This window comes from Pelophylax lessonae, assembly GCF_965119305.1.
Source record: "Pelophylax lessonae genome assembly, chromosome: 10".
Lineage (NCBI taxonomy): Eukaryota > Metazoa > Chordata > Amphibia > Anura > Ranidae > Pelophylax > Pelophylax lessonae.
Genome location: NC_138777.1, coordinates 217,979,773 through 218,007,635, shown reverse-complemented (window position 1 = coordinate 218,007,635; position 27,863 = coordinate 217,979,773). Strand labels below are relative to the sequence as shown.

Sequence of the window (27,863 nt, the reverse complement as noted above, 5' to 3'; positions counted from 1 at the left end):
CCAATGACTCCAACAAAGGGGCATCAACTACGGGGGCACAATTCCTCTCACTGACACAAATGATAGGGCATGTTTACTTCTACTGATGCCAGGACATTTTCTACTCTTGACAGTCCTATTCCGGCCCCTCTAAAGTCTGAAGAACGGTATACTGGCCCTTTGTTTAGAAAGTTTGGAGACCCTTGGTCTAGAGCAGTGGTGGCAAATTTTGGCACCCCAGATATCTTGGAACTACGTTTCCCATGATGCTTCATTAGACTGCAGAATGCCTGAGCATCATGGGAAATGTAGTTCCAAAACATCTGGGTTGCCAAGGTTCGCCATCACTGCTCTAGAGCTAGAGGTAAGAGAAATACGTGGTCTTTGCCTTACTCCTTGCGTTGACAGGTTTCTTTTTATTGAGATGATCCATGTTGTGGGCAGTCCTTTTGCATCCTTCATGTACTGTACTGTACGAGATGTCAAGGTGCCACCATTGGCTACAATATCAAATTGTGGCTTCAGGGGACCGGTTGTACAGTAGATTGGAAGCTTGCAGGAGCGAGGAATAAGAAAGTATTGCACCTTATTCCTCTACCCCTAACGAAACCCCTGGAGTTCAGCTTATTCCACAAAGGCAATGCAACCATCAACTGGGTAAGGATTTACTGTCCAGGGGTGTGAAAGGAGGGACCTTTTTAGCGTTACCACAAGGAGGGGGTCTTAACACAGAATCTGGTTTCCTGTATAATATAGAAAACCTCTGAATCCCTACTTATTAGAGGCTCCATAGTATAGCATGACTTGTATCAGAAAAAACAGTGGTGTCAACCAAATGTCTCTAAAGCCTCGTACACACGCACCGATTGTTGGCCGACCGATCGGCCGTCTTTTGTCCAGTGTTGTTGTGTTGGTTGAAATGTGCTCTAGACTGCACACGAATTTTGTCGGCCAACAACAACCAACTTCAGAAGTGATGTCATGTGATGGTTGACTTTCCGTGTGTTTTTTCTTCTCTGAGCATGCCCAGTCTTGCTCAACTGATTTTTTGTCTGTCGAAATCTGTACTGACTGACGGAATATCGGCCGTTGTGTTGACGGCCAACAAAAATTTTATAGCATGCACACCAGATTTTGTTCGGCCGAAAAGTCGCAGTCGGCTGTCGGAAGCATCATACTAACAAGCCGATAATCGGCCGATCGGACGGCGGCCGAAAATTCACGGCCAACAATTGGTGCTTGTGTACGAGGCATTACCTACAATAAAGGCAAGCTGCTAAACATACAGCTGAAAGAGGTCTATGCAGATTGTCTTGAAACTTAATTCTAAGCAAACCGCTAAATAGATGGATGAAATACATTTATAGGATTGGTTTTATCTGCCAAAGGACTTGTATTTCTGTTCAGCCAGTCCAGAGATTTATACAGCACAGCCCTGCCTGGCAGAGCAGGAGACCTGATTTTTTTCCCCCTAATAAACTTACAGGTCTTGTTCCTCTCCCAGCCACAGGCTGCAGATGTGTAAGCTCAGGTCTCTCAGTCTGCTTTCTCTTTCTTTTACCATGTTCCTTGTTCACATAAGAGAGACTGATACCAAGTCAAATTCAGGTGCTTACACTTGCTTGCAATTTAAGAAATACATTCTTGTATGAAAGAATTAAAGAATGAAAACCGAGCTGCATTTATTTGTGTCTTTTTATAGTTCATCCAAATGAGTTTTCACATAACAAGCTAGCTAGTGCCAGGGAGGTGTGATACCAACGAATGCTGTAATGCTGATAAGATAATGATAATAGTGGACTCGGTTTCCCATTAATGCAGTGTGTAAATCACAAGCCCGGATAAACAGAATACAGTTTTTGGTGGATAAAACTGTTCACATAGATAATCTTTCAGCTGCGCATAAAGCGTTCCTGCCAGGTGCTTCCCTAATTCAGCTGCACATATAGCTTTTCCGTCAGGTGCTCCCCTAATTCAGCTGCGCATATAGCTTGCTGCCAGGTGTCCCCCCCCAATTGAGCTGCGCATACATCTTTCCTGCCAGGTGCTCCCCAAATTTAGTTGCGCATATAGCTTGCTGCCAGGTGTCCCCCGTAATTGAGCTGCGCATAGAGCTTTCCTGCCAGGTGCTCCCCTAATTCAGCTGTGTATATAGCTTTCCTGCCAGGTGCTCCCCCAAGTCAGCTGGGCATATATCTTTTTCTGTCAGGTGCTTCCCTAATTGAGCTGCGCATATAGCTTGCTGCCAGGTGTCCCCCCTAATTGAGCTGCGCATAGAGCTTTCTGGCAGGTGCTCCCCTAATTGAGCTGCGCATATAGCTTTCCTGCCAGGTGCTCCCCTAATTTAGTTGTGCATATATCTTGCTGCCAGGTGTCCCCCGTAATTGAGCTGCGCATATAGCTTTCTGCAAGGTGCTCCCCTAATTGAGCTGCACATATAGCTCCCCTAATTCAGTTGTGCATATAGCTTGCTGCCAGGTGCTCCCCTAATTGAGCTGCAGGTGCTCCCCTAATTGAGCTGCGCATATAGCTTTCCTACCAGGTGCTCCCCTAATTTAGTTGTGCATATAGCTTGCTGCCAGGTGTCCCCCGTAATTGAGCTGCGCATATAGCTTTCTGCAAGGTGCTCCCCTAATTGAGCTGCACATATAGCTCCCCTAATTCAGTTGCGCATATAGCTTGCTAGTGCTAGCTGGCAAGTGCTCCCTATTTCAGCTGTGCATATAGCTTTCCTGCCAGGTGCTCCCCTAACTCAGCTGTGTATATAGCTTGCTGCCAGGTGCTCCCCTAAAATAAGGCAAGCTACCCAAATGACCACTATACCAAACCTGCAAGCTGGTTGGGGCAAAGACACATCAGCAATAGGGATGGATCAATATTTATTTATATGTATTTGGAACATAGGCACAAAGGTGCTGTGCTCCCAAACACACAGCTTACTTATTATTTCAGTGGAGAAAAACTACCAGTCATCATTTTTGCAGCCTCCTTCTGTCCAATATGACATCTAGCATAGCCCAAATGTATGAAAAATATTGTTAGTTCAGTTATCGAAAAACTACCTATGCAGGTAAGGGGCACCTATAGATGATAAAAAAAAAAAAGTTCAGCTTTGACAACATGCTTTAGATGTAGGGCATTTATGTATCTCCCAAAGCCTGGCCAAAAGACCGCCATAGATGGCATCACCCCTTTCTCCCTTTTGCTAGGATGTTGCTAATACACTTCCAGCTGTTACTGCTCACCCCCACCATTACACGAGCAAGCTCTCAAACCCCCACACGTGTGGTCCCCTATCTCCTCTCATCGCTGAGTTCAGAGCTGATGCAACAGGGGCCAGAGCACACATGTGAATGGGGTTGAATCGGCTAGGAGTGTCTTACCAAGGTCCTTGCAACAAGGCAAGACAGCATGATGCCATTGATTGTTTTTACCTACAGGTGCCCCTTCCCTACATATGAAAATTATTGATAAAGGTGAACTATGCATCATACATAGCTTTGAATGTTGCCAGTTCTGTACAGAACATGGACAAAAGGAGTAGCTTGTATGGCTGCAATATGCCTGTCTCTGTAGGTGCCAGGATGAATAGAATGTATCAGTGCTTTCCAAATGTAGTAAACAAAAGAACCAACCCCACTTTGATGACATCATCACGTAGTAATGCTTTATTGTTCTGAACAAGATCACAGAAGGCTCACCCAGCCACTCTGATGCATTTTACCCAGAAAGGGCTTACTCAAACTGATTATACATAGTCTACAAGTAAGCTCCTTCTGGGTGAAACACGTCAATGTAAGGAGGGTCTGAGCAGACCTGCTGTGATCTTGTCTGGAACAATAACATGTTACTATATGCCAAAGCCATTGAAGTATTGCTACAGGTTCTGTTTATTACATGACCTAATGATCATTTTAGGTAAGCGGTCCTTGAAACATGGTACCCTTTTGGCCTCTGAAGGCTAATGTTCAATACTGCCCCTTGTACTGAGCTAGTGTACTAACCAAGAAGTATGAAAATTAGGGATGCACCGAAATTTCGGCCACCGAAATTATCGGCCGAAAATGGGCCTATCCCATTTCGGCCGATAATGGGTTAAAAATGCCGAAATTAATGGCCGCCGTGAGAAAGGAGGGGGGCGCCGCGCAGGTGAAAAGTCCGCCCTCCCGCCCGGTGCGTTAGTTCATTCATGGACAGATCGCAGTAGTAGTGACATCACCGGGAGGCGGGCCGCTGGCCAGAGGCGAGTCTTTTGAATGAAGGACACTGGAGGAGCACTCAGCAGAGTGAGAGTAAGGAGATTGAATCGTTGGGATGGGGAGGAGCGCTGAGGCGGGGGGGGGGGGGGAGGTGTACTGCCGAGGGGGACGCTGAGGCAGCTTACCAATGGTATTTGTATTATGCAGCATGAGGGGATTAATGTATTGCCACTGCTGGTCACTGATGCATTAGTGACCGACAAGTGGCAGTTAATTAACCCCTTTGTGCTGCATTAGTGCAACCAGTGTCAGTGCAACCAGTGTTAGTTAACACTGATACTGGTTGCACTAATGCAGCACAAAGGGGTTAATTAACTGCCACTGGTCGGTCACTAATAGATGAGTGACCAGCAGTGGCAAAACATTAACCCCCTCATGCTGCATAATACAAATACCATTGGTAATTAAATTAAACTCTTGACAACCCATCACAGTACATATACTGTGACAGGGTGGCAGCGGCAGGTGTACGTCGCTGCCTGTTTTTGGTGTGTGCCCCTCTTCTATCCATTTTAAAAATTTTGGGGGGAAAAAGTCATTTTCGGTTTTCGGCCAAGGGCATCCTGCATTTTCGATTCCGACCCAGAATTTTCATTTCGGTGCATCCCTAATGAAAAAGGTTAATAGCTTTGTACAGTAACAGAACACCACCAATGCAATACAAGCAGATAAATTAGGATCTACAGAACAATAAAAGCTGTTCCAGGCACCTCTTTTGACACAGATCCAGTAATATTTCAAAGTGCTCAGGACAATTCAGGAATCGATGGCTCACATACTTGTCATTTCTGAAGGCACAATCTATTGACAAGGAGAGTTAAAAAAAAAAAAAAGTCAATAAACAGAGCAGATGAACTGGAGAGAGTGGAGTGGAGGGCAGGAGGTTGCTTAAAGGACGAGACCCTCATAAACAGGCCCATCTGATTCCGGGGACTCTTTCCGTAGACGTAAGTGCTCCAGGGTGTTGTGAAAGTGTTTGTTTATCTGTTCTGTCTCTTCGCAGGCCTCCAGGTTTGGGAGGTCTTCTCGAATCTTCTGGATGAGCTGGTTCAGGACCTGGATGGTGACCTGTGAAGGAGACTTTTTGGAGTTAGGACAATGTAAAAAATTATGATGTTACTATCTACCCATTTTTACAAGGGCAGACCGTGAAGCCTCTGATTTCGGAATGATCTAGAATGCAATAAAATGTACCACAAACACAATCATGTGTATGACTCCATTGGGAAGTACTCAAATCTATGGGGCGGCATGTAAAGCTGTAAGGTGGCAAAACCATGGGTGAGGCCAAGAAAAATTGAATGAACAAACAAGACTGCCCCAATTGAGATTATCACTGTTCAGTCTTCCAAGCTAACCATGAATCCTGCTTTTGGTAAAGATCTGCGAATCGGACACGCCCACATATGAGAGAGGGGGAAAATTTCCCTTCAATAGAAACCAAGATCAAAGAGTTGAATAAGTGAAGGTAGAGAAACCTGGATAAGGAAAAGAGAGAGAGAAAGGCGTAGAGAAGAGAAGACACCAAGGATGAGGGGTGAAAAGGCTATCAGAGATGCTAAAGAGTGGCAATTCCAGCGAGGGAGAGAGAGAGAAAGAACGAGAGAGCGGCTATTCTAGCGAGAGAGAGAGAGAGAGAGAGAGAGAGAGAGAAAGCGGCTATTCCAGCGAGAGAGAGAGAGAGAAAGCGAGAGTGGCTATTCCAGCGAGAGAGAGAGAGAGAAAGCGAGAGTGGCTATTCCAGCGAGAGAGAGAGAGAGAGAGAGAGAGAAAGCGAGAGTGGCTATTCCAGCGAGAGAGAGAGAGAGAGAGAAAGCGAGAGTGGCTATTCCAGCGAGAGAGAGAGAGAGAAAGCGAGAGTGGCTATTCCAGCGAGAGAGAGAGAGAGAAAGCGAGAGTGGCTATTCCAGCGAGAGAGAGAGAAAGCGAGAGTGGCTATTCCAGCGAGAGAGAGAGAGAGAAAGCGAGAGTGGCTATTCCAGCGAGAGAGAGAAAGCGAGAGAGAGAGAGAGAGAAAGCGAGAGTGGCTATTCCAGCGAGAGAGAGAAAGCGAGAGTGGCTATTCCAGCGAGAGAGAGAGAGAGAGAAAGCGAGAGTGGCTATTCCAGCGAGAGAGAGAGAGAGAAAGCGAGAGTGGCTATTCCAGCGAGAGAGAGAGAGAAAGCGAGAGTGGCTATTCCAGCTAGAGAGAGAGAGAAAGCGAGAGTGGCTATTCCAGCGAGAGAGAGAGAGAAAGCGAGAGTGGCTATTCCAGCTAGAGAGAGAGAGAAAGCGAGAGTGGCTATTCCAGCTAGAGAGAGAGAGAAAGCGAGAGTGGCTATTCCAGCGAGAGAGAAAGCGAGAGTGGCTATTCCAGCGAGAGAGAGAGAGAGAGAGAGAGAGAGAAAGATAGCGAGAGTGGCTATTCCAGCGAGAGAGAGAGAGAGAGAGAGAAAGCGAGAGTGGCTATTCCAGCGAGAGAGAGAGAGAGAGAGAGAGAAAGCGAGAGTGGCTATTCCAGCGAGAGAGAGAGAGAGAGAGAAAGCAAGAGTGGCTATTCCAGCGAGAGAGAGAGAGAAAGCGAGAGTGGCTATTCCAGCGAGAGAGAGAGAAAGCGAGAGTGAGAAAGCGAGAGTGGCTATTCCAGCGAGAGAGAGAGAGAGAGAGAGAGAGAGAGAAAAAGCGAGAGTGGCTATTCCAGCGAGAGAGAGAGAGAAAGCGAGAGTGGCTATTCCAGCGAGAGAGAGAGAGAAAGCGAGAGTGGCTATTCCAGCGAGAGAGAGAGAGAAAGCGAGAGTGGCTATTCCAGCGAGAGAGAGAAAGTGAGAGTGGCTATTCCAGCGAGAGTGGCTATTCCAGCGAGAGAGAGAGAAAGCGAGAGTGGCTATTCCAGCGAGAGAGAGAGAAAGCGAGAGTGGCTATTCCAGCGAGAGAGAAAGCGAGAGTGGCTATTCCTGCGAGAGAGAGAGGACATACAAAATATATAAGGTTGCATACATAACTGGAAAAGTAAAAAAAAAAAAAAAATTAACTGTGCTTAAAGCAGAATACAGATCATTAAAATTAATTAGCAAGCTTATCTACAGCAGTAAAGACAATTAAAAAAGTTAATCTTAAATAAATCTTTCTAATGGGAAAATGAAGCTCATGTCCAGATCCTCTCTCCAAAAAAATGGATTTTTGTAAAATCTTACCGTAAAATCCTTTTCTCTTAGCTCATCGACAGACGTAGTCCTCGGTGATACACCACCTTCGGGTTATGTTACCTCCGCAGGAGCAGGACTAGACAGGAAATTAAAAAGCTCTGGCCACACCCTAGGGGCAGTCCCAGAGGGTATATCCTCTCTCTCTCTGCCTCAGCAAATCAGTTATGTAAAAAAGCAGTGCTTAGAGAATTTAACCCAACCCAACTCCAAAACAGAGGGGCGGGGACTACGTCTGTCGATGAGCTAAGAGAAAAGGATTTTACGGTAAGATTTTACAAAAATCCATTTTTCTCTAGCGCTCATCGACAGACGTAGTCCTCGGTGATACACCACCTTCGGGACGTCCCAGAGCAGTATCACAACTGAGGGGTGGGAAAATGGAAATCAAATCCCAATCTAGAAGGCCCAACCGGTGCCAACTAGAAGTTTACAATGCTCATCCTTAATGATGAGACTCAACAAAAAAATTTTCAAACAGAAAAAAACCCTCGAGGTAGACCACCGGTCTCCTCAAATTGCGGCCTGCAAAACCTTGCGGCCAAATGAGGCATCCGCCGATGCCGTCACATCAATCTTATAGAATTTTGTAAAGGTATGTACCGACGACCAGGTGGCCGCCTTACATACCTGGACCACTGACGCCTGATGGCGAAAGGCCCAGGAAGTACTGAGCGCTCGAGTGGAGTGCGCCCTAACAGGGAACGGAGGACTCTGACCCTTAATAGAATAAGCCTGTACCACCGTTTGTCTAATCCATTTGGCAATGGTTGCGGCAGATGCAGGCAAACCCTTTCTGGGGCCATCCGTGATCACAAAAAGTGAATCCGTCTTACGGAATGATTCCGTAGCTTTCAGGTATACCATGATTGCCCGAACCACATCTAAGGAATGCAACGCATGTTCCCGATGATGCTTGGGCTGAGGACACAAGGAAGGTAGTACAATATCTTCATTCAGATGAAAATCTGAAACCACCTTAGGAAGAAAAGATGGCTTAGGATGAAGTACTACCTTATCCCTATGAATCACTAGGTATGGGGACTGGCATGATAATGCAGCCAGTTCTGACACCCTGCGAGCAGAAGTAATAGCCACCAAGAAGGCCACCTTCTGGGATAAAGTAAGCAAGGGAATCTCCCTGATGTTTTCAAAAGGAGGTTTCTGTAGAACCGACAAAACCAAATTAAGATCCCAGGGCGGTAAGGGCGCGCGGACTGGAGGAGCCAGGTGCCGCACCCCCTGGATGAAATTCCGCACCAAGGATTTGGTAGCTAACGGCTTCTGAAAGAAGATTGCTAATGCTGAAACTTGACCCTTGATGGTGCTCAAGGCTAGCTTCTGCTCAACCCCTTGTTGCAAAAAGGCCAATATTCGAGACACCGAATAGGTACGTGGAGGAAATCCTAAAGATTCGCACCACGCAATATAAGTCTTCCATGTGTGATAATAGACTTTGCTGGAAGTCGCTTTCCTTGCTTTAATAAGGGTAGAAATGACTGAAGTAGACAAACCTCTGTCCTTCAGTACTTGGGTCTCAATGGCCAGGCCATTAAAACCAGCGACTGTAAAGCACGAAGGTAACTTGGTCCTTGAGACCACAGACACTCCCTGAGACGAAGTTCCCACGGAACGTCTGTGACTAGCATGTCCAAGTCGGCCAGGCCGGCTTGGGGAGGCCAGCCTAGAATTTCTAGGACCACTGGCGCTGATTGGATCTGAACCAGGCGTCCCTAGAGCTATCTGGCCCCGACCATCCGAGGAAGTCTGGTCGTTTCCTGTTTCCACACATTTATCAGATACCTGATAGTTATCAGGAAGGGTGATCTTTTCTGGTTGAACCTCAGGGACCGAAGTCACCCGACTAGAGGCTACTTGGCCTATCTGGTCAACCAGATCCGATTCCTGTGTGGTATCGGGACTAATCTTAGGAAAGGGTAAAGGAAAAGATCTATTCAGGGAACGGTAACTACCGCTTCCTGTGGTACTTAAATGTTGGAAGGGAAGAATCGCACCGGTAGTAGTGGTTGATGCTCGATCTGATGTCCTGAATACCGGTGAAAACGTCCCCCCACCCTGAAACCGGGTGGGGGCGCACCTTCAGGCTGTGTACTCCTTTGCTTCGGGTTTGGCTGGGTTGGTCCTCTGCTTGTCCGACCAGCCCTTCTTGAATCCTCCTGGAGGAGTCTTGCCTTTCCCGCTAGTACCAGCCGGGCGCCCTTTATGGGCGGTAAAGAAAGGTCCTCGCTTGTTGCGAGGTCCCTTAGCTTTTGCAGCCTGTGGCAAGAAAGTGCTCTTGCCCCCAGTGGCATCCTTAATGATTTCATCTAGGTTGGCCCCAAATAGACGATTCCCCTGAAAAGGGAGATTGGTCAAGGTCTTTTTGGAACCTAGGTCAGCTGACCAGCATTTTAACCACAGCACACGTCTGAGGATCACTGCTAACTTAGATGCATGCCCTAATAAGGGAGTTGTGTCCAAGGCTGCGTCACAGATAAACCGTAGCCCTTGTATGATCTGTTCCATCAAATCAGATGTCTCCTGGGGAATATCTTTTCCCCTAAGATCTTGGCGTACCATTTTCGCCCATTCCGTAAGTGTCTGGGAAACTAGACCAATTACTGGTCTAAATGCTGACCCTATCAGAGAAAAGATAGTGCGGGACTCTGCTTCTATCTTTCGATCCACCGGATCCTTAAAGGACGAAGTGTCCTCCACTGGAATAACCGTGGCTTTATTCAGCCTGGAAATAGGCGGATCCACGACTGGTGGTACCGTCCATTTCTTAATGATGGATTCCTCAAACGGATAGCGTCTAGCAATACGCTTGGAAATAGTAAAGGTACGTTTAGAATGCTCCCATTCTCCTTTAATCTGATTACCAAAACATTTAGGTACCGGAAAAGCCTTCGCCGTCTTGATGGGCTTATTAGTACCGAAAGGCCTCTCTGTTTCAGTTGCCTCTGCCGGTAAAGCCTCAAGTTTTAAGGTTTCTTGCACTGCCACAACTAGTGCGTCCACCAATGCTTCTTCCTGAATTATAGCAGGAGAAGAAGCGTCCTCCTCACTGTCTGAGGGGGCTTTACCTGGGATAACAGCCCTTGCAGAGGAACCTGCAACTGCCGTGACCATCTCTGAATCTGAGTCAGAGGTGTCAGATGGTATAGGGGTAGGCGGGGGTCGCTTCCTTGACCCCCGTCCCTGACAGGCCGCCTCCACCCGAACCACCATAGACTCCAAAATTGCTGTAAATGACTCTATACTCTGTGCACCGGCGGGTCCCGAGGCCCCCTCGAGGGAAACAGGTGGGGGAATATGTGTGGCAGGGTCCATGATAACTCCAGTTACTTCCTGGATAATATAATTCAAAAAGAAAAAAACTTTTTTTTTTTTTTTTTTCTTTTTCTGACCCCCAGCGCCACAAAAAGCCCCTTAGTGTTACCTGCTAGGGATCCCTATCGATCGAGAGAGAGAGAGATAGACCCCCAGGCTCACCACTTGATGCTCAGAGTTAAACTGCAACAGCTTACAGCGCTGTCTTGACAAACAGGAAGTCTTTTGGCTGGCTGCCCAGGAAGAAGGGAGGCGGCTCCGCCCCTCTGCACGCCTTCCGGCGCCTCCCCCAAGCTCCACGAGGTGTAGGATCACCTCAAACATGGCCACCCCCATGCTGGAGACACGAGGCTACGCCAAAATGGCGGCTCGTGCGATCCAGCAAAAAAAATGGCGGCGGCCTGTGCTGACTAGCGGTGTGCTGCAGGCACACAACACTCTCTCTGCATGGGGATATGGCGTGGTTGGCGGTACCGGCCCTGGCGGACCGCATGGCCGTTCGGGAGGCCTGCTAATAGCTGGAGATCTGATTTGGAAGGCAGTCTACATGTCCGTGGCTTCTGACTGGTAGGTAGCTTATACTTAACCCATAAGATTCCCAGAATGCCACAGATTACATCTTTAAAACATGTATACAATAGATTGTTAGCTCCCAAACCAAGCCTCCTGGCTTTTTGCACACATAAAATCACACTCAAAGTAGGAGGATTTGTGACATGTTATAGGATAGAAAGAACTCTTTCTTACCATACAGAGAGGGGCCCGCGTTCACCACAAAACCCGTCAGGGAAAAAAGGGGGAACATACTACTCACCATACCGGAACCAGGCGGGCACCAACTCCTGACAGTACCCCTCTCCACCGGGGCGGGAGGGCTGTCGACCGATACGGACGCCGTGACTCATGGTCTTTGGCGTTTCAGCGAGACGTTTAACTCGCGGGTTCAGTCCTTTTAATGGGACTTTGTCGCGGCCGACCCAGCGCGGAGCTATGGCCTGCACGCGCTCGTAGGCTGAACTGGGGTGACCACCGGATCTCAACATCCAGCCCGTCGCCCAGTTCAGCTTTCTTGCTTGAAGATCTCACAGGAACCCTGGAGAAAAAAAGCTGTCTAAAAATCCTTTTAGAAAAAAATTCTTGCCAGGACCTAAGATCCCAGCAAGGTATCTAGGTCCTTACTCCTAACTAGACAGAAAATAACTGATTTGCTGAGGCAGAGAGAGAGAGGATATACCCTCTGGGACTGCCCCTAGGGTGTGGCCAGAGCTTTTTAATTTCCTGTCTAGTCCTGCTCCTGCGGAGGTAACATAACCCGAAGGTGGTGTATCACCGAGGACTACGTCTGTCGATGAGCGCTAGAGAAATGTAGTTAATAAAAGTTGCCATCACACAGTGCGCCTCCCTGTACATCAACATGCCCTGGTCTCCCAAAGGAGACAGAGAGCAAGAGAGAAAGCTTGAAAGCCAGCTAGAGAGAGAAATATAGAGACAGCTAGAGGGGCAGCAAAAGAGAGAGCGCTAGAAAGACACCGAGAGAGAGAGAGAGAGAGAGAGAGAGAGAGAGAGAGAGAGAGAGAGAGAGAGAGAGCGCTAGAAAGACACAGAGAGAGAGAGAGAGAGAGAGAGAGAGAGAGAGAGAGAGAGAGAGAGAGAGAGAGAGAGAGAGAGAGCTAGAAAGACACAGAGAGAGAGAGAGAGAGAGAGAGAGCGAGAGCGAGAGAGAGAGAGAGAGCGCGAGAAAGACACGGAGAGAGAGAGAGAGAGAGAGAGCGCTAGAAAGACACCGAGAGAGAGAGAGAGAGAGAGAGAGAGAGAGAGAGAGAGCGCTAGAAAGACACAGAGAGAGAGAGAGAGAGAGAGAGAGAGAGCGCTAGAAAGACACCGAGAGAGAGAGAGAGAGAGAGAGAGAGAGAGCGCTAGAAAGACACCGAGAGAGAGCGAGAGAGAGCGAGAGCGAGAGCGAGAGAGAGAGAGAGAGAATGGCAGAGGGAGAGAGGGAGAGAGAGAGAGAAACAGTGGCTATTTGTGAGATAGAGAGAGAAAGCAAGCAATTCCAGAGAGAGACAGACCCACCGACTGCTATGGAGATGAGAGAACACTAGAGAGGGGGAGATAAAATATCAAATAAAATATATTTCGTTGAACAGAGCTAAAAGCTGACAGAACATTCATTATCCCAGAGCGAACGTTTGCAACTTCTTTGATCCCTCCTGAAAGATAAAGAGTGAGAAAAAGTGAAGTGATGAGAACACGGACGTACCACATCATTTTCCTTCTCATAGAAGTAGATGTATTTGTTGAGAATTTCTATGAAGAGCTGTACTTGAAGGGAAGGGTCCATGCACTGATTAGCAATCTTCAGAGCCTTCTTTAAACACTCCATAACGCGTTTGCCACTGTGAATCTACAATAGAGCAAATCAGACAGTCGGTGATTGAGAGGAAACTCTGGGGAAAAGTTCAGGGTTTACTCAAGGATTAAAACGTCCATCACTCAAGATTTATTCAATAAAACAAAGCCAAATAAATATCATTGCCATTGCTGTATCCAAACACACATCAATATGTTTCTTTAGCTATGGATGCCTTTGTAGGTTTAAATATTTAATGTATGTAACTTTTTATCTTCCTTTTTAGGACTACGCTGGCCCTACATGGTGTCAATGCAGGTCTAACCTGGCCACCCTCCTCGGCACGTTCCCATTGAGAAATACAGTGCTAGGTACCAATGCAGCCAGGGGCGGCACATAAGACCTCCACTGAGCCGATTCCATCACAGCACTTCCCACTGCAAATGGGAATCGGCTCAGTGGAGGTCTTATGTGCCGCCCCTGGCTGCATTGGTACCTAGCACTGTATTTCTCAATGGGAACGTGCCGAGGAGGGTGGCCAGGTTAGACCTGCATTGAGACCATGTAGGGTCAGCGCATTGCTGAATGAAAGAACTATTAATCATGGAATGTGTAGTGTGAAGGGAGCACAGACAAGGAATAAGGGGAAACCTCTACAGTATGATGTACACAGTAAGGAATAAAATTAAAGTATACGCAATTCCTCACTCTAAAGCAATGAGTTTAACCACTTGCCTACCAGGCACTTTTACCCCTTCCTGCCTAGGCCAATTTTAAGATTTCAGCGCTGTCGCACTTTGAATGGCAATTGCACGATCATGCAACACTGTACTCATATGAAATTTTTATCATTTTTTAGAGACAGATTGAGCTTTCTTTTGGTGATATTGCATCACCACTGGGTTTTATTTTTTGCTAAACAAAAAAAGACCAAAAATTTTGGAAAAGTTTTTCTTGGTTTTGGTTATAAAATTTTGTAAATAAGCAATTTTTCTCCTTCACTGATCTGCGCTAATGAAGCTGCACTGATGGGCACTGACAATCAGTGCCCTGATTATCACTGTAGATGTCCCCTGTGTGGATTTGCCGGTTATCGGCTCTCCTCTCCTCACATGCTGTCAATGTGAAGAAAGGAATTCCGGTAAGCTTCAAATCATGTTTACATTGTGATCAGTTGCGACTGGACACAGCTGATCACATGGTAAAGGGCTGCTGTGATTGGCCCTCTGTCCCTATCTGTGATCAGCTGTGTCAGAAGGACACCGCGATCACAGAGCACTCCCAATGTGCACGGGGAGGCAGGGTTCTGAGAGAACCTCAATAGACGCCCTCCCGGAAATGTGCAACCGCGCTGTAGCCTTCATTCGGCTTTAGTGCGGTTGGCAAGAGGATAAAACAGAAATGAAAGGCAAAACAATTGTCTGTAAATAGAGCAAAAAAGCAGCGTTTCTATTGTCGACGTTTCAACAAAGTGGCTAGACGGCGTCCTCTGCATACCACAGCGAGGATTCACCCGGATGTGTCCATATGGTCAGCGTGGAGCTACCTTTGGATTGCTGGGCTGCACCAAGCTGATGTGACTATACTCTTATTTGATTTTAAGTACATGTACTCGAGTGCATCTTTTATACAGTATATCTTAATAAATGTTGTGTTTGAGACGTTCTCAAGCTATGGGCACTCTTTTTTTCCTTCGCCTTTATGAGCATTTGAGCAGTGGAGAATATAGGAGTGAGCTGTGACTGATCATCATTTGTGAAAAGCTGGGTGAGCATGGTCCATGTAAGTGGACAGGCATGGAAAGTTGGTGAGTGGCCACTTTCTCTATTTCACACGGTGGAGGTTGAAGTGTGACGGTGTACCCCTCTAACGACCACTGATCATCTTTATCTCTAATTATTATTTCACAATTGATTTGGGACTCAACACACTATGGACTTTTATATAGGTTTATTATTATGTGCAATATTATTGTTGATTGAGTGGTACCCAACTTTTTGTACATTTGGATGCAGGTATACATTTTTTTACCATTATTTGCACTACTAATATCCAGTATTGCTGCTATTGGAGCAGGAACAGTGATATATTTTTTACATATTCTATTGTTTTATGTAGCAGCACCATTGATTTGAGTTCTGTATACTCCTAAGCGCATAGGATTTACTTGAATAACTAGGTGTGTGCCTTGGTTCTATTTAAGTATCTATTTTACATATTTTATGTATTTAATGCTTAACTCCAGGAAAATAAAATATAGTATAAAATAGAGTAATGTGTATTCTTAAAGGAGAAATCCAGGCAAAACCCAACGCTAAACCTGCTCTCTGCCACATTCTAACCCTAATCTATCTAACCCTGTAAAGCAAACATTGCTGTACTTACCTTTTCTGTAGCCGATCCAGCGATGGAAACTCTGTGCAGGAGAGGACGGACAATGGCTGTGAAATGCCTGGGAAGTGAGAGCTCCCTGAGCAGAGAGCTGGTGAGTCTCAGTCACTAGCTCTCTGCTCTGACCCCCCCCCTTGTGCTCACAGGAGCGCTGGGCTGTGGAGAGGGCGGGAGCGGCTGGCTCAGGATCTCAGCAGTTTGCTTAGAGGCTGAGTCGGGTGCCAGTCCAGGCATGTGGGCAGATCCCGACCAGATAGTCTTGATCTTTCCTGAGCCTGGACAGGCTCTGAGGCTTAAACTCGCTGTCAGCTGAAAACGGGTCACAGGAGTGCAGAAGGAACTGCGTTCCTGTGATTCACAGAGGAAGTACAGCCAAACAAGCTTTGGCTGTTGTTCTCCTTTGAACACATCCTTTATATAGGATAAAGAAGGCTCCTAAGTCCACAGAAAGAGTCGACCCCACGGTACGTTACCCATGAGTCGTGGGTAAGGCTGGGATGTCTGAAATGAGTTGACTGATGGCTGAATTTCACTGCTATACACAAAGGTGATATCTCATTGGTCAGGTACTGTGGTGCCATCTCCTTCCATGGATTTAGTGCTGCTGAGGCTTCAGCAACCCATGTCAGAGCACCAGTACAGCAGCTGTGAGAGATTCTGGAAGGCTATAGAACTGCATAATTTATTTGCTGTAAAGCTGGTTCCAATCTCCCACATTCCTCCCCTCCCCAACACGCAAACAGTGCATTGCCCTGCAGACTGAACAAGTAACACACATGCATAGGTAGGATGAGTAGAGAGCATGGCTCCCTTTACTGGGTACAAGGCCGTGCATCCTTGAGTAATTCATCACTCCAAGATACAGTGTGACCCCGAATACAATGATGACTAACAGAACATTATGATCCAAACACATGAATGGATTTCCAAGAATGCATGGAGCTTAGCTGGAAACTCGATGGCCAAACAATACACCAGCTAGCTTATGAAAAGAATAGGTTTTAAAAGGAATATATTAATGCAGCCCCTGATTGAAAGTCCTGACTTGTCTTTAAAACGAACACTTAACCACTTGACCTCCGGAAGATTTTACCCCCCAATTACTAGGTCATTTTTTGCTATTAATCACTGCTCTACTTCGACTGGTTATTGTGCAGTCATGTAACACTGTACCCAAACACCCCTTTTTTAGAAGCATTAGTTTGCCTATGAGTTGAGCCAGCCCCGTCCCTACAAAATTGCACAGGAAGAAAAATTTCCCCCCTGGCACTTTAATGCAGCCTAAAAAGTAACAACAATACACTCACCGGCCACTTTATTAGGTACACCTGTTCAATTGCTTGGTAATACAAATTGCTAATCAGCAAGTCACATGGCAGCAACCCAATGCATTTAGGCATCTAGGTGTGGTGAATGCGACTTGCTGAAGTTCAAACTGAGCATCAGAATGGGGAAGAAATGGGAATTTAAGGGACTTTGAACATGGCATGGTTGTTGGTGCAAGACGGGCTGGTCTGCATATTTCAAAAACTGCTGATCTACTGGGATTTCCACACACAACCATCTCTGGGGTTTACAGAGTATGGTCCAAAATAGGGATAGACCGATATGTTTTTTTCAGGGCCGATACCGATATTTTGGTCACAACATTAGTATCGGCCGATATTTTGTACATTTTTAGTTTTGAAAAATAAAGACAATTTTTGACACCAATCTGGTACTGAACATGTTAATTTTTTTGTTTAATGCTTAATGGCTGGCTTGCTGGCACCCTGTGGTGGATGGCTGGCTGGCACAAGGCCTGTGCGCGGCTGGCAGGCACAAGGCCTGTGCGCGGCTGGCTGTCGGGCAGCCTGTGGGCGGGTGGCTGGCTGTCGGGCAGCCTGTGGGCGGGTGGCTGGCTGTCGGGCAGCCTGTGGGCGGGTGGCTGGCTGTCGGGCAGCCTGTGGGCGGGTGGCTGGCTGGCACAGGGCCTGTGGGTGGCTGGCTGGTACAGGGCCTGTGGGTGTGGGTGGCTGGCTGGCACCGGGCTGCTGTGGGTGGGTGTATGGCTGTGATACACTCCCACGAGATTAGTCCTGACTCCAGACGAGGCTGTCCAAGGCGAGGGAGTGGCGTAAGAAAGCAAAATGACGTCACAAAAATATCGTCCAGTTCCGGGGGAAGATACCGATATATCGCGGAAAGTGCATATCGGCCACCGATATATCGGCCTTGCTGATAATCGGTCTATACCTAGTCCAAAACAGAGAAAATGTCCAGTGAGTGGCAGTTGTGTGAAGGAAAATGCCTTGTTGATGTCAGAGAATGGGCAGACAGGTTCAAGATGATAGAAAGGCAACAGTAACTCAAATAACCAATCGTTACTACCAAGGTATGCAGAATACCATCTCTGAACGCACAACATAATCTTCATCAGGGGTTAATAGTGAAGATGCTTTCATTACCAGAGTATAAAGTCCAAAGTCGTTTTTAAACAAATTTGCCCTGGAGGACCCTCCAAATCCTTGATAGTCTGGCCCTAATTCCCCAAGGAGCGGAGATGAAACGCCACATCAGGCCAACATCCATAGCATGGTCATAATTAACCACTTGAGCTCAGGAAGATTTACCCCCCCCCCCCCCCTCCTAATGACCAGGCCAATTTTGGAGCTTTTTTTTTTTTTGGTGTATTATTTGATCACCTCTGCGACTTAAAATTTTTTGTGCTATAAACAAGAGACCGACAATTTTTAAAATTTAAAACAAAAAACACATTTAACTTTCTGTTATAAAACATATCCAATAAAAAAAAAATCTAAATTTCTTCATCAATTTAGGCCAATATGTATTCTGCTACATATTTTTGGTAAAAAAAAAATCCCAATAAGCATATATTAATTGGGTTGCGCAAAACTTATAGCATCTACATACTATAGCATATATACACTTGAATTATTATTTATTTTTTATACTAGTAATGGCGGCCATCAGCAACTTATAGCGGGACTGCTATATTGTGGCGGACAATCTGACACTTGACTCTTTGTGGGAACGATTGACACTATCACTGTACTAATGACTAATTGGGATGGGGTTAAACATCTGGAATAATCAAAGGGTAAGACCCCGTTCACACTGGGGCGACCTGTCAGGCGACCTGGTCGCCTGACAGGTCGCCGTAGGTTGCCTGCCATAGAGAAGCTGTGGACCCGGTCTAATAGGAGCGACACAAGTCGCTCCGACTTAGAGAAAGGGTCCGGAGCTTCTTTGGGGCGACCTGGAGCGACCTGCATTGACTTCAATGTTATGAAGTCCGTGCCGGCCGCTCCGAGGTCGCGGTGCGAGCTGCGCGCCGCGACCTGTGAGGTCGCCCCGGCAAGTCTGATCACCCCAGTGTGAACGGGGTCTATATGTGTGCCTAACTAGTGTTTATGTGTCATGTATTTGGTGTTTTTACTAAGGGAAGGGGTGGATATTATTCCCTGCTTTGCAGGAAAAGAAAATCCATTGTTTCCATCAGAACAGAGCCCTGCCTTGCTTACGTAGGCGGAGCTCAGTCCTATGTCTCTTTCCAATGATCAGTGTGTTTCGGCGGACATCCATTGGCCGGCACCTGCTGATCGGCTTCTGCAGTGACAAATCACAGCAGAAGTGGTGCACACGCCTCCTACCCGGAAGTGCAGAATCCCGTATATACACGATTCTGCACAATGGGGCCGCCCTGTAGCAGTAAATCTGCTATGGGGCAGACGGCAAGTGGTTATATAAATCTTGCAGGAGACAACAAAAAGCAAGGGGTGGCCACCATAGATTTGTTGAAAATCGATGTCAACGTTTGCTATTAGGGAGTAGACATCATGGGTCCTTGTAAGTAGAACATGTTTTGTTATTTTATTAAAAAAAGCAAACCTTTAGGCCCCTTTCACACTTGTGTGACTTGTCCTGCGTTTTGGGACTGTAAAGTCACATGACAAGTCATTCTCCATGATTTTCAAAGAAGAGTACCGTTCATATCTGTAGGACTTCAATTCGCAACGACTTCAAAGTAGACCCTGCACTACTTTTGGCTGATTGTAATGCGTTTTGAAGTCCAAAGACATAGGCATTGCTTCAAGTCGCGTCAAAATCGCTGTAAAATCGCATGACTTAAGAAAGGGGCCTTACATTCACTTTAAAGTGGTTGTAAAAAAAAAAACCTGCAAGACAAAGGCATAATGTTCTAGTATGCATTGCATACTAGCTCATTATGAAATACTTACCTTAGAACGAAGCCCCGACACGGTCGGGCGGACAACGCTGAGGGAGCTGTCATGTTCCCTTTGCGTCTCTGGCGCTGTGAGTGGCCGGAGCCGCGAGGACGTCACTCCCACGCACGGGAGTTTTACTTCCGGCAAGGAGCCGGCAAAGAGCTCTGAAGGTCCGCCGGACCTTCAGAGCGCATGCCCTGCTGCTGTCAGCGGCTGCATGCAGGGCGAATATCTCCTAAACCATGCAGGTTTAGGAGATATTCATTTTACCTACAGGTAAGCCTTATTATAGGCTTCCCTGTAGGTAAAAGTTTAATGGCGGAGTATACTACCGCTTTAAGTCATTACTAAAACCAGTAATCTAATGCAAAGGCAATTCTTTAATAGGATAAAGAGTAGATATTCATATAGTCTTACAGATCCAACCGGCCCCTTGAGGGCAACCATAATGCTAATGCAGCCCGTAATTAAATTAACACCCCTGCTCTGCTGAATTAGTAAATTTTCAGTTTTTTTTCTCCGATGAGGTGGCCTAAACCTGCAATTTTGTTCCCTAACTTTTTTTTCTACTTTTTGCAGAAAAGTCTCTAAATGGAACATTTTTACACCTTTTGTGTAACATTAGATTTACTTAAGCCTTGTTCTACAGTGCAGTTTGCAGCGAGAGGTGAGGAAGGTCAAACAATGAAAGGATGTAAAAAGCCCCCAAACTGGCAGACATACTGTACCATGTTCAGTTCCAAAGCTGAAGAAAAGTGAAAAAATACGAGAAAAGGCGAGAAAGCATTAAAAGAATTCAGCATGAAATCCTGACTTTCTGCCTCTAATGCATCTGCCATGATTTGGCTCGGGATGTGTGCAGAGATTATCCACAAAGAAAATAAAGCTTTTTTTCAGCTTAGGAAACCTACTGGATAAATCCCCTTTTGAAATGAACAGTGATAAATGAAATACACAATCGTCCGGGTCTTGTGTGTTAATGCTGCGCTTCAGGCAGATATAACAAAAGCGTTAATTAAGTTACATATTCAAAATGAATGGCTAAATGCTATTTAAATGAAACCAGCTTAGTATTAAGCTTGAATTATGTTTTTTTGTATTTGCTCTACACCACGGGGCTCAGGCTGGAAGAGAAAGGGTAGGCACCAGGAGCCAGCAAATCAGGTTCATCCAAGTGCACTACACTGTCAGAAAAGCTGAGCCAGGTGCTGCAGCTTTTTCTCTTCCCCATCAGTAGGATGGGGTATTTGCTGAAATAAACCATGCGGTCCGTCTAATATTGGGAAGATGCTTACAGAAAGAGAAAATCCATCAGTGTATGGCTGCTTCTTTACTGCCAATTCAGCAGAATGGGGTGAGAATGTGCAGCTACTGCAGCAAAGAACCGAGACCTGGCAATGCTATATGGCACATGCATGATAAGCGTGCCCAAAAACAACTCTAATATTTGGTATGTGATTTAAATGGTTTACTCAGCTGCTACAGATCCACTTTATTATTACTCCATTTAAATTAAGAGGTCAATCATTCAAAAAAAAATAAAATGAAATAATAATGCCTGGCCTAAGAGCAGCCGGCTTTTACCTTAAGTCATTGTAAAGCTTTGTATTTTATTAAATTTTTTTTAAATATCAAACAAGTTATTCCTCTTCTCGGGTCCCCCAGCGCTCTTTGCTCCTACCCTCTGCCGGGTGTCCTCTTGGCAAGCTGTTTGCTATGGGGGAACTGGTGCGTATTCGCTCCCGGGTCCCACCCCCTGGTTGTGGTTGACAGAAGCGAGAACCAATGACTGCTGTGTCTGGGGCCAATGAGGGCTGAAGAGGGCCGGGAGAGCCTCTGCTCTCAGGCACACTGAATGATTGAGAGTGGGCACAGGTAAGTATAGAAGGTAAGTAGGGGGTCTTTCGTCCCCCCCACCCAAGTGCAGCCCATCAGATCCAATACTTACCTCTGTCCTGGTTACAGAAATTCGCACACCCATAGCCAAAGCAGAGCTGCCTTTCTTCCAGAAGTGTCCCTGCTGGGTCCTTTTCATTCTACACATGCATGTCATGGCCCTATTCATTCCTATTTGGAGCCAAACTCATGCCAGCCTCTAGCTCAGGGGTGGGGAACCTTTTTTCTGCCAAGGGCCATTTGGGTATTTATAAAATCATTTGGGGCCGTACAAAATTATCAACTTAAAAATATGCCTGTTATATTTGGACAAACATTTAATTGACTCACCCCTAATGTGATGGCTGCAACTGTTTCTCTTTGGTGAGGTGTGTGATGTTAGCTGGTATTGACGATGTTGCTACTCGCAACTGGTTTTCCATGTTTGCGTCGGTCAGTCTGGAGCGCAGTCGACTCTTTGTGGTGGTAAGTTTTGAAAAGAACTGCTGGCAGGTACTGCTGGTGGGTACAGCTGGCTGGTACTGCTGGTGGGTAATGCTGGCTCAGTCTGGTACTGTGCTGTGTGTACTGCTGGCTCAGGCTGGTACTGCTGTGGGTACCTCTGGCTCAGGCTGGTACTGCTGTGGGTACTGCTCAGGGCCGGCCTTAGGTGTTCAGGCGCCCTGTGCGAGCTGATCCTGTGGCCCCCCCCCCCCCCCCCGCATTTTCTTGCACCTTTTTTATGATCACTAATAACTTAGCCCCCCTTACATCAGAGACCCCCCACACAGAGCCCCCTTTACATCAGAGACCCCCACACAGAGGCCCCTTTACATCAGAGACCCCCACACAGAGGCCCCTTTACATCAGAGACCCCCCACACAAAGCCCCCCCTCACTTCAGAGACCCCTCCACACAAAGCCCCCCTCACATCAGAGACCCCACACACACACACAGAGACCCCCTCACATCAGAGACCCCCACACAAAGCCCCCCTCACATCAGAGACCCCACACACACACACATCAGAGACCCCCACATCAGAGAGCCCCCCTTACATCACAGACCCCCCACACAAAGCCCCCTTACATCAGACCCCCCCATTACATCACAGACCCCCCTTACATCAGACCCCCCCATGGAGCCCCCCCACATCAGAGAGCCTCCCCTTACATCACAGACCCCCCTTACATCAGACCCCCCCACATCAGAGAGCCCCCCCTTATGTCACAAACCCCCCACACAAAGCCCCCTTACATCAGACCCCCCCATGGAGCCCCCCACATCAGAGAGCCCCCCCTTACATCACAGACCCCCTTACATCAGACCCCCCCACATCAGAGAGCCCCCCCTTACATCACAGACCCCCGACCCCCTTACATCAGACCCCCCATGGAGCCCCCCACATCAGAGAGCCTCCCCTTACATCACAGACCCCCCTTACATCAGACCCCCCCACATCAGAGAGCCCCCCCTTACATCACAGACCCCACACACAAAGCCCCCTTACATCAGACCCCCCCATGGAGCCCCCCACATCAGAGAGCCCCCCCTTACATCACAGACCCCCCCCCCCACATCAGAGAGCCCCCCCCTTACATCAGACCCCCCCACATCAGAGAGGCCCCCCTTACATCACAGACCCCCCTTACATCAGACCCCCCCATGGAGCCCCCCACAGAGAGCCTCCACTTACATCACAGACCCCCCCCACATCACAGACCCCCCCTCACACAGAGCTCCCCACAAAAAGCCCCCCCTTACATTTTTTTTTAAAGGAGAGAGTCCTCACTTACCTTCTGCAGCTTTTTTTTTTTTCTTTAAACTTCCCGCCCACACATCTCCGGGAGTGTGGGCGGGGCAGGACGAGGAGAAGGGGCGGAGCTGAAGATCTCTCCTCTGGCGTCAGTGCAGGGAGGGAGGAGAGATCGTCAGCGTGGCAGGATCAGAGCGGAGGCTGAGCTGTGTGTGATACACAGCTCGCCTCACTGCTGCATCAGTACGGGTGACCGAGGCACAGCCGCACAGCGGGGGGTAAGCAGCGGCCGCGGCCTGTGATAACCCTGTCCAGGCCGCGGTCGCCGCTCACCGCCCGCTGTGCGGCCTGAATCGCCTGATCTGCGAGCTGTGACGGCCGCACGGCGCCCTTGTTGCCCATGGCGCCCTGTGCGGCCGCACGGCTCGCACACCCCAAAGGCCGGCCCTGGTACTGCTGACTAGTGATTAGTGCCCCCTTAATGCAGAGTGATTAGTGCCTGGGAATTAGAGCGCCTCCTGATTACAAAGAGCAGGGTTCTTCTCCTTACCCGGCACGGGCGCTCTCATACGAAGTCACGCCTCCTGGACCGACTCCTATTATAGACGTCACCACTGTGCTGTCCATCATAGGTAGGAGGCGTGACTTCGTACGACAGCGGCCGTGCCGGGTAAGGAGAAGAACCCTGCTCTTTGTAATCAAGAGGCGCTCGCCCTCCCCTTCCCCTCCGGAGGCATCCCAATGGTAGGGCCGGCCCTGGGCGCCCCCGCCCAGGATAGGCCATGCAAAGTGGGGACAGTGTCCTCAGTCTGGGGACGTCTGGTCACCCTAGCACAGGGGGCCTGATCAGATGACTTTGCGGGCCCTAGGTTCCCCACCCCTGCTCTAGCTATTCTGATCATCACAGCTTTCCCCGTAGAAATGAATAGGGCCATGGGTACAAATGCACAGGAGAAAGAAGACCTGGTGGCGATGCTTTTAAAAGAAAAAGCTCTGCAGTTGTGGACAGGACTGCACAGAGAAAAATCTATGAACAGAAGTACTGGACCAGGTGGGCTGCACGCCCTGCAGGACAACACTTGGAATAAGTTATGGTAGTTCTTTCAATAACCATGGAAGGCATCAAGGCAAATATTGTTTGTTCAAGAACATAACCGGAAATGTTGTGAATCATCGGGTTATATTTAAATAATGCAATCACTATGATACTTAAAAAATCTGGAGGGGTGTGAATTAATCGAGGTTCATTGCGTAAAGTGTGAATTTGTGTCAAATTGCTGGAGCAGAGATGTTAAAATGGCATTACATTTGGGTGGTGTATAGTGTGAAAAGCCCATCCCTGTTTAGAGATGGTTGTTTAAGTGGTCCTCTTTCCAGGAGAAATGATAACCTGCATGTCTATAAACACTGGGGTAAGTTCTTGACACACATTAGAACTGAGGAAACTACTAAGCTGAGAAGTGAAATGTCTTCAAAGAAGTTGAAAGCAACTTACTTAAGGCCCGTACACACGTACCGATCGTCGGCATACAAACGTCGGTGGACGAAGGATCTGCCGATTGTACGCGTGTTAGTATGGTGCCTCCGACAGATGTCTGCGCACAATCCGCGGACAAAAGTCTTTCTTGCAAACATGAAAATTTTTGTATGCCGACACCAGAACGGACGATTGTTCGCCTGTCAGTACAGAATTCGGCCGACAGACCGCAGATTTGCAAGACTGGGCATGCTCAGAAAATAGAAAACACAGGGAAAGTTAACCATTACATGACATCACTTCTGCAGTCGGCGGACAAAATTCTTGTGCTGTCCTTGTGCTGTCTTTGCACTTTTCAGCAGACACCGACATCCCGGGGAGAAAAGAGGAACATTTGTATGCCGACCATCGGTACGTGTGTACGGGGCTTAATTCTATCTACAGTCTACCATGACCTGGATAAAGGAAAACCTTTACAAACATGTCTTCTCACCTAGGTGGTTCCAGACGTGACGCAGCCACGCTCCCAACATTCGGTCCGAGCTTCCATTATACCTGTGGGACGCCGCAGCCTTGTCTCTGCCTATATGCTTATACACGCTGATATGTCTTTTTATCTAGTAAGTGCAACTTTTTAATAAAACAGTGTCATATTTTTAAACTTTATCACGCTATGTGCCCCTTGCTTTTCTCCTTGGCCCACATATGGGCTATATTCTCAGAATAACTCCCCATCTTACCATCATTGGAGCCTGGTGCCTTATACATGATGAATCTTTTGCCTATGATATCTGCCTGTCTGTGATTGCCTAAATGCCTGAAGACCTTAAGGGTCTGGTAAGCAGCTCACTGTATAAATTACTCACAGGTGATAAAAGGATCGTTTATTGGATTCTATTGGGACTATTTTGCTATCTTCTTTAATTCTTTTTGAGCACAATTTTTTTTCACTTTTTCTTTGGAATATTTTATTATAGAACTTTTTCATATGTTATTCATGGGAAATGTTTCACTCCTTTTTATTGAGTGGTATTTACAACATTTGAGTGTCATCATTTATATTTTTTTGGTTTCATACGCCAATTGTATATGCATTAGCGCTACACAATTTGTATATTTAGGTCTTCTCACCTCCTCGCCATTCTTGTCTGTGTTGCGCGCGGACCAGAAGAGGTGGGCCGATGTGCTTACAGCTCTGCACTGATCGGGCTTCTTCAAAAGCTTGGAGGCGGCGAGGGCGCATTGCGTTCTCAGTGGTTCGTGGTTCTCCTCGCTGAAACATTTCATCTTCTCAAAGGTTCCGATGATGAGGATAATGGCTGCCAGCTGGGCCTTGGAGTCGCTGATCTCGTCCTCATACAGTGAAAAGGCCTGCCCAAAACAAAGCCATCCAAATAATAAGCATACATGCTTCCTTGGTTCATATAAAAATACACAGTTTTGGCAAGTGACTTGTTTTATGAAGAACGAGAACTATGGAACTTAAAAAAAAAAAAAAAATCTTTAAAGCAAAAATGTTTAACGATAACTACAACCAAAACCTTTGCATTAATGCTTAATCTAGTTCCTCCCGTTTTGAATATTGTAATTGTATTGTCTTCCCTCGCATTGTAAAGCGCTGCACAAACTGTTGGCGCTATATAAATGCTGTATAATAATAATAATAATTTAAATAAATGTTATAATTAACTGCTCTGTGCAGTTATTTCTCACAGAGCAGCCCAGATCCTCCTCTTCTGGGGTCCCTCACAGGTGCTCCTGGCTTATCCCCCTGGACCAGTGCCCCCAAAGAAAGCCGCTTGCCCTGAGGGCATTGCTGCGTGCTTGCTCCCGAGCCACTGCCCTATGCATCCATAAGACACAGGGTCGAGCCCCCCCCCCCTCATTGGTCTTAGCCAACGAGGAGGAAGAGTCTATCTTGGCTCTACCAAGGCTATCGTGAACATCAATGGATCGAAGGGGGCTCAGGTAAGGATTGTGCTGCTGGCTGAAGAACCCAGGCATCTCAGATTTTAACAGAAAAAGAAGGTACTCTAGGCAATCTCCATAGTTCAACTTATGATTTTATGTCCCAATAAAGCAATTTTTGTAATATCAAAAGTACAATACTAATAAATTGCCACCACCCAACAGTACATAAAAATGACAATGTTGTCATACATTAAAAGACCTTTAATGTAGGAAATCATTGTCATTTTTATGTACTTTGTGCTGGGTGATGGCAATTTATTAGTATTGTACTTTTGATATGATTTTGTATGTCCCAATAAAGCAAATTCTGTAATAAGTCAAACTATGAAGATTGCCTAGAGTACCTTCTTTTTCTGTTGGGACCTTTCCCACAATTTTATTTTTGTATTACCATATTTGGTACAGCAATCCACACCGATAGGGTGTTTAGTAGACTGTTCTCTTGCTTGGCTCCACATCTGTTGACAATTTCCTCTCTACCGCTTATCTTTCCTGATCTCAGATTTTAAGTCTAACTCACAAACTAAAAGAGCCAAAATTTGAGCAACAGGCGAGGTATGTTCCGATCACCATGGACAGGCCAGGAAAATCAAACCACCACAAACCCACCCACATTCATGCCCTCTGAATGCACCAATTCCAATTCCAAGATGGAAATTGTATTTTGTTTTTTCATACCGAGGCACTGAACAGTAAAAGTTAGTGAAGTTGGCATTTCCTTCATCTGTTTTTACGGTGCCCAGACATATCGTTTTTTTCCATATCTACCAATAACATTTATGACATTAAACCATTAGGGCTTGCTCACACACATGTTTGACAAGTAGTGAGGAGATGATATGTTGTCTTCTCACTGCCTGCTTTAACCACTTAAGCCCCGGAGGATTTGGCTGCTAAAGGACCAGGGGTTTTTTTGCGATTTTTTACTGCGTGACTTTAACGGACAATTGCGCGGTCGTGCGACGCTGTACCTAAACGAATTTGACGTCCTTTTTTTCCCACAAACAGAGCTTTCTTTTGGTGGTATTTGATCACCTGTGCGATTTTTTGATCACGCGCTA

The 27,863-nt window shown here is 46.8% G+C and overlaps 1 protein-coding gene across 1 annotated transcript in view; it reads right to left on the bottom strand.

Annotated features, from left to right (window-relative positions):
• Nucleotides 1-4,856: 4,856 nt before the first annotated feature.
• The window catches only part of VPS35 (VPS35 retromer complex component), a gene marked incomplete at its 5' end in the record, with an annotated part of 180,023 nt that continues 157,016 nt past the window's right edge, over nt 4,857-27,863 (bottom strand). The window contains 3 exons of the mRNA XM_082271055.1: nt 4,857-5,306; nt 13,014-13,157; nt 25,963-26,202. Of these exons, the coding sequence (XP_082127181.1) occupies nt 5,127-5,306; nt 13,014-13,157; nt 25,963-26,202 (564 nt within the window). The 3' untranslated portion in view covers nt 4,857-5,126. The remainder of the gene's footprint in view (nt 5,307-13,013; nt 13,158-25,962; nt 26,203-27,863) is intronic.